This window comes from Dermacentor silvarum, chromosome 6 (assembly GCF_013339745.2).
Source record: "Dermacentor silvarum isolate Dsil-2018 chromosome 6, BIME_Dsil_1.4, whole genome shotgun sequence".
In the NCBI taxonomy this organism is placed as follows: Eukaryota; Metazoa; Arthropoda; class Arachnida; order Ixodida; family Ixodidae; genus Dermacentor; species Dermacentor silvarum.
In genome coordinates this window covers 102325301-102342300 of record NC_051159.1, presented here as the reverse complement: position 1 = coordinate 102342300, position 17000 = coordinate 102325301, and the positions used below count along the sequence as shown (strand labels likewise).

Here is a 17000-nt window from a genome sequence, read left to right as displayed (position 1 = left end):
GGATGTGTCCAGCTAAGGGATCACAAAGGCCGCGGTCGAGGCGCATAAGGTAACCGATCCGTCTGTGTATATGTGCACAGAGCCGTCGGTTAGTTGTTTAAGGCCAGTGGAAGGGATACGCGACTACTTCGAAATTCCAGGTATGTGAAGGCGCACCTTCGGTCTATGCAGTGTCCACGGTGGCACTTCAGAGATGATGGCAGGAGCGAAGTCTGAGGGTATGATATGCCTGTGAGCAGTGCGACATCTTGAGTAGGTGCAGCTTGGGCGGTTTTCTAGAATTTAAGACAAGGGATGGTGCGTGTGTCGAGTCAGCAGTCGGAGGTGAACTCGAAGTGGCTCACAGGACATGTAGACTTCAATTGGATAGGCCCGTGATTCCTCTATAGTGCCGGAGGTCGATGCACACCGCGGCAGGGCTAGGCATGTTCGTAGAGCTTGAGCCTGAAGGCTTTCTAGTGAGCGAAGACAAGTTATACCTATATTGGAAAGCACAGGCATTCTGTATCGTAGGCAGCCCATAAACAACACCTGATATAGCTGCAAAAGACTTTTTTCAGAGGGGCCCCACCTAAGGCCAGCTACAACACGAAGAATGCAATGTGTATAAAACTGAATAGTTTGTTCCGCAGTGCACTTACATGCTTCGACCAAGATAGGCTGCGGTCAATGACGACACCCAAGTATCTATTGTGCGTGACAGCAGGGATCACGGCTCCGTCAACGAATATCTGATACCGTGTCATTGATTTCCTTGTAAATGCCATTGCAGCACATTTTGCTGTGGAAAGTTGCAGGCCTTGACGGCGCAAGTATTTTGATGTTATGGTTGTGGCCCGTTGTAGTCTTGCACGTATTTGCGGACGCGTTGCTCCAGATGACCATATGCATATATCGTCCGCGTATGCGCTGATGTTAACATTGTCAGGGAGCTCAGCTCTAAGGCCAATGAGTGTGATGTTATACAGCGTAGGGCTGAGTATACCGCGCCTTGTGGAACTCCACGGCCAACCTGGTGTCTGGCCATTCCACCATCAGCCGTCGACATAAACATAGTACGTCCGCTAAGGTCCGCTAAGATCCACGCGTAGAGTCGACCACCTATGCCAAGGTCTTCAAGCGCATCAAGAATGGCTTCGTGAAAGGACGTTAACGTTGTTTTCCCCGTTCAACGTATGAAACGAGGTCGATAACACCGTGTATAGATGATCGTCCTGTGCGGAATCCATTCATAAAGTCTGGTAAGGTAACATTTTTTTCCAAGAGCCATTCCAGTCTTGTCAGCACCATGGGTGCCATTACTATGCCGACGCAGCTGGCTAGGGCGATAGGACCTATAGGCACCGTGCATTGCAGTTTGCACGCGATCTATGCGCCACTACAAGTGAAGCTTTGGGACGGCCATTGTCAAAACCAGCAAAACTGGAGAGACGCTGTATACATTCGCCGTGATACTTTCGATCGCTTATCACGAAAGAAGACTGTCCGAGTTGTGAAAATATCAAAGTGCGCATGCTCTGCATATGATAGCACGTGTTCGCGATCGATATGAGCAGCGGGAACAATTGTGAGCTTGATATCGTCAAAGCGCAGGGCATACCTCTCAAACGAGCGACGATAAGGAAGCCGTTGTCGTTCGGAATGGCGTATCATTTTCATCGCCTCTCTAGCGGCCGGCGTCAGCAATACTGGGGAGAAAGATGAAATGTCGTAGCGCCACCTGAACAGTGAACGGTGCCCATAGGAAGAAAGCTCGTATGTGCACTTTCCTGGTTTCAAATAAGCAACTATACGACTGCACTTCCAGTTGTCTGGAACTGTCCCCGTGTCCCGCGTATAATTGTAGAATGACAGATACAATTTGTAAATTGCAATATGGGCCATAAGGTAATTAGTTAAACACTTAACTAGTCAAATTTCATTAATTAGTCGTTTATGAATTCCAATTTTTTGTGCATATCCGCCTCTTCGAGTAGACCAGCTCATGAACTAGAATTGTACTATCTGCCACAGGCAACCTGTAACAATTTTAGAAAGTGTTCGCTGAAACACCCGGTATATAGATGTGCAAAAGAAGAAGAAGAAAAAAAAAAAAAAGAAACGGCCAAGGTCGTGTAGGCTCAATTAGAGTCAGCTGTCACGCACATGTTCCCCGCAACAGCAGCTGCTATATTGCGGTATCACCCGTGGGAAATAGGACATTATAGCTGGCCGCTGCCGTTTAATGTGCATTCGTCGCATGCACCAGCAGAGTGCCTGGGAGCATCCGATGCTGCAAGCACCACTAACTAATTATTTCCTTTCCGCAGCAAGTTCGCGTGCTTTTATTTCTTCCTTTTTCGTTCCAAGGTGACTCACAGTCGTAGACGCTCTTTGCAAACCGCACGTCGCTGACGTCGAAACTGTACAGGTTTACCGGGAAAGCGCAATACAATTTCACGTATATGCGACGACACGCTAGCCGCTAGCTTTGCAGCAGCGCTTAGGAAAAGCGACGGCCGGACGCTAAAAAATTGCAGCGCTTTCAGTTTCATTCGTGGGCACGCGTACGCAGCGAAGGCGAAGCGCCCTTCGAACCTTCGCGAATCGCAGGTTCAGCAAAAAAAAAAAAAGTATACTCGCGACGACATCCGGGATCGTTACTCCGCGAGAACGCGGGCAAAACTTCAGCCCTCCAATCAATCCGATTATATAGATGCGAGTTTTGCTAGTCGCTCGCTAAGGCGCACCGTTATATTTGACTAGACTGCAGCATTGAAGGCCCTCCAAAATATTCTTTAAAAATAAAAGGGGGGGAGTCACAGAAGGCAGGAGACGATCTTGTTCTCGCGATCGCTTTCTCACAGCGCGCGCTCGTTTTCGAGACGGTGTGCTCCTCCTATCACAGGGACCTCTCTTCTGCGTGTGCACACTGTAATCTTTGCGGTAATATGACCACTTTCCGCTGCCTCGTTCGCGAGGGATTTTGACTGGTGAAATTGTACGTGCAGGCGCTATGTGTTCCCAAGAGGCAGCTGTCCCTGTTTCTCATACAAAGCCGGTCCCGAAGCGGCGTCGAAACACGAAGACAACTTTGTGTTATTTATCTTCATTAAACCCTACATATCTACATTAGAAAGTTATCAGGCTCCGTCGCTGTCCTGCCCCCTTCTTCCTCCGCCAATGCATATCTTGCTTATCTCGACCACAGACCAGTTAATGTTGCCATCAGCTTTCAATCCCAGAGATTCTGGAAGGTTAGCGGTCCCTACGGTCCCGGCTGTGCGAATACCTTGGCATTCCATTACAATGTGCCGAGTCGTTTTTTCTTCTTCTTATTTTTGCTGCAACAGCCACATGTGTCCTCCTGTTGCGAATATTTTCTCATGGAATATTTTTGGCCTCAAGTGTGTTTTTGTCATCAGGCAGGCTGCAGCACCTTTTGTGAACCTATACTATAGGGTGTCCACGCTCGCCTTCTCCTCTCATGTCGCCACGGAGGCCGTGTCATTCCAACACCACCTAGACCAACACCACCAAATCTAGGTGGTGCTGGTCAGTCGCACCCCCTGCTGCAGAAAGTTTTAGCATGTCGTACACGTGTTACCGTCGCAGCGCGTTAATGCGATACAGTAAAGCGCGACTAGGAATCATAGCTGGGGGCGACATCTTGCGTCGATCGGTTCAGAGCTCTATGTCAACGTGATCTTGGCATTGGCTGTCGAGAATGGGCACCGTCTCGGTGCGATCCAATCAGCACAGTGACGCCGTACTAGACCGTATCCTGATGATGAAGTGCTCAAGGTGTGTACAGTAGGTAAATTTGCATTTGGAGCAATTGGTAATTTGCATTTGGGGGGCGACTACGTTTGGGGTAAAGTTGAGCCGCTTACTGGTGATGTTTAGTACAAATGCTGTTCTCCCCTCGCCTTGAGAACGAGTATCTGCGCACCCAGACAGCCGCCGGTTCTTCGGTGCTCGCGAAGCCCATGAAGAGGTTCTCCTTAAACCAAGACTGCGCAGCGCTGGCGACAGCGCGGTTAATTTTGCAAGCCCCCGTGGAAAGGCCTCTCGGCTTTTTACCGAACTGAACCCTCCTATATTCAGAAGCAGGGCACCACGTGCGCAGACCAGACATCTGCGCACCTGATGGACATTAAGACGGCGCACCTGAACAATCGACAAACTCTTACATTCTACCGATTTCGTCGCGAGATTTTCGCTCGTTTGTTTTGTATATCCTGGTAGCATTGAGATTGCTCTTCTTTAGCTGATGTTCGTGCGTGCTCCTGCGACGCGAAACGCCGTTTCTTGCTGGGCCGGTATTTTGTAGCGATGCCTTTCCGGTGCCAATGCCTTTTCGCGCTTATCGCTCTTTGTCAGTGGTCAGAGCGACGGTCCGCTCGCGTTATCACCGGGATCAGCCGGCCGTGAGCGGTGGATGATAAGACTAGTATAGAATAAGTCATAAGGCATCGCTACAAAATACCGGCCCTGATTTTTTTTTCGGTATGCGTATGCCATACGTATAGGTTGAGGCGTACAAACTACTTGCTTGTTTCGCTATAAAGCTTTCTCTTAAACCGGTGCTCGTCCGGTCAATACCTTCTCTTAGTCCGCACGTCCTTTATCACGCTGTTAAACAGCCACCATGAAATTCTACCGGTCTGCCCAGCCTTTCCTTACTGTGAATGTAATCGGTATACTGAATGGGCAGATAATGGGGAGAAGTGGGGAGAGGCGATTGTGAGTGAAGGCATGGAGGTTAACTAAAGTTCGACAAGTTTGCTACCCTACAAGTGGAGAGGGTAGGGGAGTAGTGAAACAGACAGAGAAGCGCACGTGCATTGGACGAGGCATAGCGTTTCTACAGTTGAGAACTGAAATCGGTTGCTTTCAGTAAGTGAATTAAGAAGCGCATGTGTGTTTATGGGCTAATGAGCGGTGAAGCAATGAGCTCTGAGGAATTGCTGCATCGAAAAAAAAAAAAAAACATCGTGTAGTCTGCTCAACGAGCACCAGCCAGAGTAATCCGTAATTAACGTAATCGGTAATCAAACTACTGCAGACACTCTCGCTATGCTAATATGTACGCGTCCTACCAGCACACGTAAACCGAGATGCATAAGACATTGTCGCCAAATCAAAATATATGACAAACATGAGATACACGTAGTATTTCCGGAGATTAGCAGTGCCGATTAAACAGAGGCCGCGATTTGTATCTGCAAATCTTTGTATCTGTGTCTTTGCATCTGTTCATGACATTCTTGCTGTACCAGTACACTGGTTTCCGTATCTGTTCTTTTATATCAGGAGCCGCCCTGGTGGCGCAGTAGCTATGGCGTTGCGCTTAAGTCCGAAGACGCGGGTTCGAATCCCGGTTGCATTTCGATGAGGGTGAAATGCAAAAACGCCTGTGTACTATGCATTGAATGCAGGTTAAAGATCCCCTGGTGGTAAAAATTGGTCCGGAGTCCCTCACTACCGCGTGCCTCATAACCAAATCGTGGTTTTGGCCCAGCATCCGTGATTGGGCGTGCTTGCATTTACCATCGATGGGAACATCCTTTGGTTTCAGTTCGACATTGAATAATGAGAAAATTCAGCGGTCTGCACCGTCGACGTTTCGAGCCACTGACTTTTAAAGTCGTCATTCGTGCGACTAAAGCTATCTTTTACATGTTTCTAATGTGATTAAGGAGCGGCATACCTCCTTCAACGCCATCTTTTGATGTTCACATAGGCATACACGGTGTCGCGCGTCAAGCAATGAGAGCCCGCTCACCTTCTTCACGCTTGCTGTCACGATCGACGACGAAGCAACCGCTTTCGTGTTTACATCCAACAGGCCCGGTGTCATCAGCCGATCTACAAACACAGTTCACGATGCCACCCACACACCTGTCCCGTAGTCCAACCATCTCGCATCAATCTCCATAACGTCCGAACAAGTTACGTGCGAAGCACCGTCGTCTTCCAGAGAGGCACGGATCTTGCCCCGTGGTCGATCGGTCTCCAACTAACGACTCGTCGAAGATGCCATCACACAGGCCCCTTTTATTTCCGCCTCATTGGCTCCTACACCGCGCTGGAAACCAACGCGCATGCGCAAAGACACACACAATCACACGCAGTCACAACACACACAAACCGCAAAAAGCGCGCGCGTAGCTGCGTCCCGATTTGTTAACATTAGCGAAAGAGATGCTAGCGAGCAAAGTCTCCTCGTCGGGCCTGGATGCGCGCGAGCGGGGATTGGAAAGCCGAGTTGCGGCTGTACTACGGTGGTGGGGCGGGAGGGGGGGGGGGGGGGGGGGGGGCGAGGCGTACACTTGCCCCGGAGAGGGGCGACGGAGCCGTTTTCGAGCACCGGTTTAAACTTCGCCGCAGCCGTCACGGCCTCGGTCTCTGTGTTTTCTTTTCTTTCTCTCTCTCTCTCTCTTCCTATTCTCGGCGTCACGCGACGACGAGGCGCAGTGCCAACGACAAAAAGGAAAAGAGGGAAGCAAACGAATACAAAACACACAAAAGAGCGCACGTAAAAGCACCGCGGCGGTGTCTATGTGCCGCGTAGGCGAGAGTGTTTCTCCTCATCTTACTCCATGCTTCTCACCCAGCAGGCACGAAGCGGGAGCAGCCGGAAAGCCTCAGCCCTCTTGTGTTGCAGCCGAAGAAAACACGTCGCTCCTGGGCTTGCTGCGTGGTCTTCTGTATTGCAGCAACGCCTCCCAGAATATGTATATATATAACGAACCGAAAAGAAAAAAAAGAAAAAGAAAGAAAGCGACGTCGTGCCAGTTAAGAAATGTCCATATAGGCGTTTTCTCACGAGGCGCTAATGCGTAACCTCATTGTATGCTGAAGACTTTCAATAGAATTTCTAATAACATTTCCCTCGAACAACATTTTTGAAGATCGATTTTCTGAGGCGAAGTTAACGAGAGAAATTCTCGGCAGCCTACTATAATTCCTGCCCGTTGCGTGTGCAATTGCCTCCGTGCAAGTCTCAGAAAAGTTCAGTGATCGAATGAGAGGTTACAGTATTGGTGGTGCGTTTTTGCTCGTTAACACCTGCACACGTTACTAAACAGAGCGTGGTAGCAAATGACTGCTTGCGGTATCACTATACAATGCTACATACGTTTGCCAAGTACAGCGCAACCGAAACGACAGCGGCTAGTTGGAATATATTTATGCCTACCTGTCATTTCGCGAAAGCCAATTGTGCCCATATGACACTTGACGAAGACGTGACAGCGACCTAACGAATAACATGAAATGAGACGTAAAATTTAATTTCGGTGCGTTCCTAGCCCCTGCGGCATTCCGAGTAACAGCGTCGTCTACAGTCAAGACCGGACGGCGCACACTGAAATTTAAACTTGTATTACTTTTCTTTGACAAAGCCATGCGCGCAACGGTTTGCGACAAATGTGCGTCGAGACATCCAGAAATGCGTGATTTGAAAACGTGGTCAAAACTCCATTTTCTTCCGAGTCGATCCAAAAATGCTATTTAATATTCCCGTGTCAGCCGTTCAACTGAAACAATATTGCCGCCCGACTGGCTGCTCGAGGGACTTTGCATGCTTTCGCGAGCTTCTTTAACGCTCGTAAAAGTATTTCATGCAGCACGTATTGAGCAACAGAAAGTTGTGTCGGGAGTTTTTCATGTTGCTATATTTTCTCACTGACACTTTTCAGCTAATTGCACTAATTGAGAAGTTAATTCATTAATTAAGACTAATGATCTAATTAGGCGGAATGCAAACCATAATCTGAGTGTCTCCAAGCGACGGCAAACAAGATTACCTTGCTTCTGTCCGTAGCATTTGCATATTTTTAAAGTTTGGCCCAAGTTGAGTGAAACAGCCTGTATATTCCTTTCGGACTATATACACTTATAACAATACCACAGATAACTGCAAACGTATCAAATAGGTCGTGTCTTAGGACGTTGTAAGACTTTCTATTCCGCGGTGTGAGGAATAACCTCAACTAATCATGCAACTAGACAATATAGATAATCGTGTGACTGGCTCCATAAACAGGCGAAGAAAATGCTCTTAGCCGCGTCATACTATATTGCACGGAAATGTTATTGGGGAATGGGTAATGGCAGTAAGTACCTTGGGCAATCTCAGCTGGAACACGATATATATATATATATATATATATATATATATATATATATATATATATATATATATATATATATATATATGTGTGTGTGTGTGTGTGTGTGTGTGTATAGTTTAATTAGCATAAAGACAAAAATTGTATTGACTTTCGCAGTGCTATATATTGCAAGAAAAGAGCTCTCAAAGCTCAATTATTTGAACAATTTCCGATGCGCCTTTGAAAATTCAATCAGTAAACAAAAAAAAAAAAACAATTACGACAGATCCAGCGCACTTGTTCAAATCAGCGTTAAGTGACGCTTTCATGAAACGTTTTAGAGTCATTCCATGCCATGTGTGCCAGAAGTGGCATCGACCATCAGAAAATTTTCGGATAAAATTCGTGGCTTTTTAGCTGAACAGCATGGAGTATTTTGTCAAAATATTGCTGTCGAAAACCTCCTGAAAGGCCTCCTGAAGGCCTTCTGAAAATTCACTTTGTCTAAAACTGCATGTCGTACAGAGATTTATTTAATGGTGATTTTTGCGCGTAACAACATGAAACTTTGAATGTGAAGTCTACGAACGTTCTGCTTAGACATGTCAAAGCGTTCAGTGAAGTATGTTGGGTTCCACTGCCTCTGTGTATTCTGGAAAACAAAGGAAATGTGCAAAGTTTGTGAAGATTTAATTATTAATCAAATCGCCTTTCTTCGAAGCATTCTAACTTTTCATGGCTGCCTGGAAAGCGCAGTTTCTGATAAAAATACTGAACAGTAACATTGCGTATATACGTACTTGAATTTTTCTGCAAAACTAAAGAAAAATAAGCCAACACGTGTGGCTTACTGCATTTTGAGCCGCAATTAGAGCAGCGACGCTGTTCATGTAAATTTATGCGACACAGTGCATTTGATATTGATAGGTCACTTCATTTGTAAACGATTCTGAAAGTTTTAAACAAAATTCGTTTCAAGGAAGAAAAAGAAGTTTTGAAGTTGGCCCTGTTAGGACGTTATACTAGTGGGCCGACACAACTCCTTTATGGCGGGACGACGTCATTGAGGAAGCCGATGTTCATTTGTAAACTAGTTTGCAGTCCTAATCATCATCATCACCATCAGCCTATTTTATGTCCACTGCAGGACGAAGGCCTCTCCCTGTGATCTCCACTTAGCCCTGTCTTGCGCTAGATGATTTCAACTAGCGCCTGCAAGTTTCCTAACTTCATCACCCCACCTATTTTTCTGCCGTCCTCCACTGCGCTTCCCTTCTCTTGGTATCCATTCTGTAATCCTAATGGTCCACCGGTTATCCATCCTACGCATTACATGGCCTGCCCAGCTCCATTTTTTCCGCTTAATGTCAACTAGAATATCAGCTATCCCCGTTTGTTCTCTGATCCACACCGCTCTCTTCCTGTCTCTTAACGTTAGGCCTAACATTTTTGCAGTCCTAATAGATGCGTGCCAAGTGCTGTTGACATGGCGCATCGATTGTGCGGGTTATCACGTGATAGAAAAACTATCAAGGACCTGCTGTCTGACATCCTACATGATCAAAACGAGGCGCCCGTCGACAAGGAAGCAGCATTGCTTATGCGTTCGTGTTTCCATCACTACACGCTTCAAAAATGGAAACAGTGCACAGCCAATGCACGATGTCATATTGCCCGCGATTCTGCAGGCCGTCCGTTATATCTAGGGCGCATTTTGTTGAAGCCGACGACTTCAATAACATAAAAGCACCAACTGCCACAATGTACGACGACGGTTCTTCCGTAAATGTTGATTTAAGCTGCTTTTACTAGTATCTGTTGGCACTTTTCTTGATTCCTGTCCCTGTTAGCGCCGTATACAGTTGGCTTTCGCGTCGCTCACTGTTTCCCGCTGGCCGGCCGTCTTCACTAATGATGTGTTCGTCAGCGCGCGGTTAGCTAGCGTCTGCTCATGCGAACATTTCTATAGTCGGGTACAACTTTAGAAGGCCGCGGCATTTGCCTCCTCAAAGGCGGATGCATACTAGCCTCCACCAATGGGCGCGCACTAAAGACTGCGTCATGAGCTGGACGGCCGGTGTCCCCGCCGACGGAGAACATGGCAGCCCGCGCTTCAAGCCGGGGCGAGGGACTCTTTCTTTAGCCGCGGAGCAAATCGGCTCCTGTGCTTCGGTCATCTGGGCGGGGCCTCTCCTGTCTTCTTAAGTTGTACCTGACTATAGCGTAAGTAGCTTTCGTGAACACGGGTCCAGGTGTCCACCCGCAGGTACGTGAGACAGTTGCTAAACCTGCCGCCTACCCTCATCCTTTGCTATGTTTGAACAATACTATGCTGGTTTGAAGACAGCGCGATAATAATGATGATGTGGATTACTTTATTGATATTGATTCCCCAAAGTAGTCATATAGGAGGCAATCATCTCGGACCGAATGATCGATCAAAAAACGGCACAATGGCTTCGCGTGATCCTGAAGCGAACAGGCTCGTTCTCTCTCTCTCTCTCTTTTTTTTACAGGCTTTGTCGGTGTTTGTGGCACCACTGAACACACAGGAGCCCAGAAGCCAATCTCAAGGTTGGCTTCTGCAAGAACAACCAGTTCGACTATCCGCATAAAAAAAAAGAAAAAAAAAGAAGGAAGAAAAAAAAATGTCACAGTTTCGCCCTAAGGGCGAAGCAATGAATGCGATAGCAACACAGCAATGTCATACGAAGTAAGGTGAGCGGCTTTGGTAGCAATATGAATTGTAGTAAACATGAGCTGATTAAGTAAGCAGGTGTGCTGCGGCGTAAGTAGACCGACATGAAGAGAGACTCGATGACCACGAGAAGGCGCGTGTGAAACGGTGGTGTTGATGAGAAGCGCTGCCCGTGGGCAGCGCGTGCGAAGGGACACACCTGTAGCGCTGCACTGCCGATCCGGGCAGCATTGCATGTGTAGCGTGCGTTGGAAAATGTGGCCCGACTATTACTAACTGTGGTGTGAGCGCGCACAAACAAACATGAATAGATCACACTGAATGACTGCAGACAACGACTGTCAAAACGCTGGCAGCAAGCGCATATACGCCGCAACGGGGAAGGTACGTGCGGTCTATCGCTTCAACGGAAACTGAGCGGCGAATGTAAAGGTCAGAGCCGTGTGGAGATAAGAGACGGTGCGAGCGAGCGACGAGCGCGGTTGCTGGCAGAGTAGAAATGCGCCCCCCCCCCCCCCCCCCGCCCCCCTACGCTCCCTCCGGCGCTCGCTTCTCGCTTCCTTGCTTGCGCGTGGAAGATTGAGTGCGTTCGCTCTCCGTGACAGCGTGCGTCCCCGCACGCTTCCGCTCGGGCATACGGCGCGCGGCGAAGATTTTATCTATACGGAACCTCACGGCGACGGCGACGACGACGGCGACGGCGACGCCGACGGCAGAAATCCGGTGGAAGTGTCCATATAATTGCTATCGCAATAAAAAGAAAAAGGGTGTTCCCGCCAAAACAGCAGAAAGAAGCCGAATACCCATGCACTACATTGACTTATTTGCTCCAACACATTTCTCACCCTTCCCTTCTTTTCTTTTGGGGGGGGGGGATTTTCCTTTATTTCCCAGTGGCTCGAACAATCGTTTTTGTTTCCCCAGTGTCTTTATTTGTTGTTGTTGTTCCCTTGCTTCCGCGAAACTCGTTATTCATTTCGTCTCGTTACACTTGCGTTCATTGCCGTAGCGCGCCATAACCTTAACGGCCCCGCATCGACCGAGTGACGCCCCAGCGGCGCATGGAGAAATATGGCCCGCAGCGGGGTACGCATATCACACGGCGCCCATTACGTGGGAATTGCGGACGGCACGCATGCGCCCCGTGTGGCCAACCCTTTCGCGAGGCGCGCCTCTTACAACAAACAGGCCGTAAGAAGAAGAGATGAAAAAAAAAAAAGTACAACCGAAAACAAGTAAACAAACAAACAAAGGCATCAACGGAGACGCCTCGCAACCTCGGCTTTATACACGGCGATTGCATTATTTATGGTCGTCCTTCCACGCCGCCTCCCCCCCCCCCCCCCCCCTCCATTGTTCTCGGGCAGCAACACAGGCGCCAAAATGGCAAGCGCCGTCCATGCCTGCATTTGCTTGGGTGGCGACTTGGGACCAAGCCGTGCGTCCCGCATTACGGGTTCATCTCACGCGGCGAGGTATACAAAGGCCGGCAGTGCGAACTTCCGAGCCCGTGCGTGGCGCCCTGCTCGCCCGAGAAGCCCCCTATATACTCTGCAGCTGACTTATACAAAGCCGAGTTTCTCACACTTGAGGGAAAAGAGAAAAGCGAGTATGCCAAACTGTCTTCCTTGAAACGATTTATCCGAGCTATTCAACATAGTGAAAAATTACCTATCCAGTATTCCAAAATCTCAAAGACGAAAAAAAAAAAAAAAAAAAAAGATGCAGGTCCTGCGCACTGCGGAAATGTGTGTCTTTCGCGTCGACTCTTGCCGCAGCAGCCGACCGACTGCCGACTGAAGAAGGCTAGGCGACGAATAGTCATCCAGCCGGCTTTATCTAATCAGGTTTTACTATATCTATCGCAAAAAATAATTAAATTATGAGGTTTTACGTGCCAAAACCACGATTTCATTACGAGAATTATTATGCAGGGGACTCCGGATTAATTTTAACCCCCTGGGCAGTTCTTTTCTTTAACGTGCAACTAAATCTTATATCTATCGCAGTCTAGCATTTTGTCAATCTCTCGATGACTTTTTCTTTTCTTTTTTTCATTAAAACCTGTATATCTGTAACTGCACAGTTACGTCCACAGAGCCGTGAACGGCATAGCGCAACCTTGTGACGCTTTGCCCAACTAGAAATGTGCCTCAAAAATTTTTTTTAGTGGCCTGAACGTTCTCGTTGAAGGAAAATCATAAAAGGAGTGCACTTGAACGATTTCGTCACTACCGACGCTTTACACCAGTAGTGAAGTAGAATACGGTAGGTCACAGCAGTATAAACTTTGTATGCTCTCTGGTTAAAAAATTATGGGGTTTTACGCGCCAAAACCACGATCTGATTATGAGGCACGCCGTAGTGGGGGACTCCGGAAATTTGGACCACCTGGGTTCTTTAACGTGCACCTGAATCAAAGTACACGGGTGTTTTCGCATTTCGCCCCCATCGAAATGCGGCCGCCGTGGCCGGGTTTCGACCACAAAATGTCGCTACCAAAGTTGTTGTTTCCGTCCCGTGCAGCTCTCTGGTAACCCGGTGAGCCGCAAACGGTGAGAAGTTTGCGGACAAGCTGGAGTTCTCTACTACTCCTTCACTCTAAAAACAGTTGCGCCCTTTGGGGCGTATTTATGCCACAGAACAATAATCGTCATCTGACTTGCGTGGCTTTCCTTTCTTTAACGCTGTGCGCCCGGCACTTCTCGGTCACGAACGACAAGAGCGTTATCAGCGTGACACAGCGTTCTCGACAGGAAAGTAGCAAGTGCAGAGTTTTCAAGATAGGAAACGCAAGCAAGACAGATGACGATTATTGTTGTGTGGCAAAAATGCACCCAAAAGGGTGCAACTGTTTTTAGAGTGTTCCTCTTCTCGGCGCCGCCCCTCTCTCCCTCCGCACCCCTTGCACCCTTCTCTCCCCAGTTCTACTACTACCGCCACCAGCCACAGCACCAACTCAAGTATACTTTTGTACATTTATACAGTGCGTCTATGGAGCTTCACTGTGTGCTTATGAAAGCTTCTGACCATTTATTTGTAATTTCCTATTTATACTGTTTCCTCGTATATAGTACATTTGCGTGCGTGCGTGCGTGCGTGCGTGTGCGTGTGCGTGTGTGTGTGTGTGTGTGTGTGTGTGTGTGTGTGTGTGTGTGTGTGTGTGTGTGTGTGTGTGTGTGTGTGTGCGTGCGTGCGTGTGTGTGCGTGTGTGCGCGTGTGTGTGTGCGCGTGTGTGTGCGTGCGTGTGTCTGTGTGTGCGTGTGTGTGTGTGTGGCCCATCAGTAGCCAAACTTCGCACACTATCGCAGTTAAAGAACAACAACCAACACCTTGCACTGCAGCGAAAGTTACGGGTCGCGTCAGACAACGTGGCTTTCTCGTTTTTTTTTTGCAGCCGAGCGCAATGTGCGTCTCTCGCATCTCTCGAGACCTAACCCCACATGCGCAGACTGTGTATGCGAGTCGATTCTGTGACAGCACGGCGACGTCAACGGCGACAGCACGCATGCGCCTCCAGTGTCCGTTTAATTGCTATCATAATAAAATGATGCTAACTGAAATCACCATCATCGTCATTGAGCCGAGCCGGAATGTTGAGAAGAGGAGCGTTCTACAATGCGAGGGATAGCCACCGAGCCGCCATGACCAGCCGTGGAACGTAACACTAACATTTGTTGAAGCACGTGCTGTGAATACCAAGTATATGGCAGTTAAAAAACGCCGCCATGCGCCTTCACTTTTTTTCTGTGAAACGTCTTTCAGTTCGGTCAGCATAGGGGTCGCTTGCTAAAACCGCAATTAGACGAAAACATGTAATAATATTATCGGTTATATCTTTGTAACCGTACTACCCATGCGGCCCTACTTTTCTATCGTTGTGCAGAGGAAAGAATTCATAACTCGATCATGCATGTGTCGCGGGCAAAGATGAGATGGCGCGGTTGTCGCGCCAGGCATTACGCAACCGGAGCTCAATTTAGCCTCTCACTCAGCGTTCAAGAAGGCGTAGTTTGTCAGTGCGTTTGTCAATCTGAGCGGGGGTGGTCGCGTTTATGGAGGAAGTAAAGGGAGAAGGCAGGGATGTTAACAAAAAAAAAAAAAAAAAAAAAAAACGCCTGGTTGGCTACCTTGGGCTGGGGGACGGGAAAGGGGAATAGAAGGATGACAGAGATGAAGAGAGGAATGAAAGACGCAGTGAATTCGCACACGCGCCCGAAGGGCTCCACTATGTCGCAGGCGTTCACACTGGCGAGTGGCCCTTAAGAAACAAAAACGTGCCATCACAGTCTCGTCGGCCGACGAGTGAAGGGGACGTGGTTCGAGTCGCACCTCCACGGACAGCGACCGATCGTCCAGTCGTCGCAATGCATTGGACAGTGCTTGTATTTGTGACTGAAGTCACGTATCGTGGCACAATAAATGCTCGATTCTTTTTCTATTCGCCTTCACAGACATCGCAGGCAGCACTTTAGGTCATTCAAATCACTGTATAGTCTAAGCCTTCGTAAAGGCCATGTGTGCACTCCTAACCACGGCCGGCACAGAAGCGATACCTCACGTCGATGAAGCCCGGGTGGAGGTCGAAGCTGCAGATAATTATTTATTTCGTGTATTCTGGTGCGGCTTATACATTATTTGGGGTGTTCCACTCTGCTAACGACAGCGTGCATGCCAGTTGGCGAAGCTGCCTTGCAACGTCTGTCCTGGAAAGAGGAAATGGAAACTCTGTGGTCTTCTTCATGTGACACTCGATACAGCTCTTGAGAGAGCTCAGTCGGTCGTAGAAGGTATAATCCACCAAACCCGAACCTGTGCTCATCAGGAGTTATAATTCTTACAAGTGTGCAAATTGTTGCAGAAGTATGACGGTGGCTCGGCTATAGCGCCTCGGAGCAAATCGGGTAGCAAGACAGATGGGTGCCAATTCGCGCCCACCACCTTTGACCATGTCGGACCCACTAAGAATAGGGAGCGAGCGCGATTGTAAGATTGGACCGTAGGACCACCACTACCTCCATTATAGGTTAAGCATGTGAGTTTTGAAATGCGTGAATAACTGTCACTTGTGTATTATGGTTACGTCATTTCTGTACTTTAATGTCCGTGAGATCTTTCACCTTATACTCCATTGCGGCTGCGTCTCCGATACTGCCTACCAATATCTTTTTTTTTTCTTGTCCCGCTGTGTTGATTTGAGGTTCCAGGCAGCAAAAGCATAAAAGCTGAGTGCAGTTCACAGGCTTACTTGTACTGACTAAGCAACTCTAGGGGGTCAGATAGCTGGAGCGGGTCCATGTTGTCGCGTAAGCGATTAAAAGCGGCGAAGAGTGAATGAAATAAAATATGGGACAAAGTCCTAAAACACAACTCAAGCAGACTTATTTACGCGTCAACACCAGCTGCAACGTACGAACAAAACAACAGAGAGCTGACAAGCTTGACGCGGTTAATAAGGCGAATCCCCAAGAAACACCTAACCGCGCAAACTTCATTAGACAGGCCGAAAATAAAAAAAAATAATAAACAGGTAAAACCCAACTTTACCAACTCTAACCAACACACGGTTTATATTTCAAGAAGAAACCGCACAAGAGCAAAAACTCGTGACTCGGTCTTGGTTATGAGAAAAGTTTTGCCGTTTAATCTTCAGCACGCTCAGAGCGTGTCTGATACAGTAAGGTTTGTGTCGTCGGCAGTTTCTCGGGGAGTCCCTTTGTTATATGGCACACGTCAAAATTTGTTTCTTGTTGTATCCTGCGTGTCTTGTGCGTGAACCGACGCTGGCGCATAATTATTCTAAGTTGTGAGAAGCGCTTCATCCCTTCTGCTCTGTTGCTTGGTTCACGTCTCTAAAGCGCTTATTCCGAACGATGTGTTAAGCAAGCAACGTGCACGCCATGAATTCCCAACCAACAATTGTTGCAAAAAAAAAAAATGCACTGGCTGCATGCGTACTTGTCCACCACGGCTACGTTCAAGTGCGTAAGGATATACAGGGTGTTTCAGCGAACACTTTCAAAATTTTTTAAAGGTTACCTGTGGCAAATAGCCCTATTCTAGTTAATGAGCTGGTCTACTCGAAGAGGCGGACATAACTTGCACACAAAATTGCAACGCATACACGACTAATTAACAAAAATTCACTAATTAAGTTTTTAACTAATTACCTGATGGCGCATATTGCAATTCACAAATTGTAG

At 47.9% G+C, this 17000-nt stretch overlaps 1 protein-coding gene across 3 annotated transcripts in view; it reads right to left on the bottom strand.

Moving 5' to 3' along the window:
• The window catches only part of LOC119455793 (beta-1,3-galactosyltransferase 1), a 123933-nt gene that overhangs the window by 59290 nt on the left and 47643 nt on the right, over positions 1–17000 (bottom strand). The window contains exon 1 of one of the 3 annotated variants that reach the window (XM_037717259.2): positions 5768–6186. The exons of 1 other annotated variant lie outside the window; for it this stretch is intronic. In XM_037717259.2, the coding sequence (XP_037573187.1) occupies positions 5768–5842 (75 nt within the window). In that variant the 5' untranslated portion in view covers positions 5843–6186. Of the gene's footprint in view, positions 1–5767; positions 6187–17000 lie in introns of those variants that run through there. One more of the 3 variants, XM_049669305.1, reaches the window with a different exon arrangement.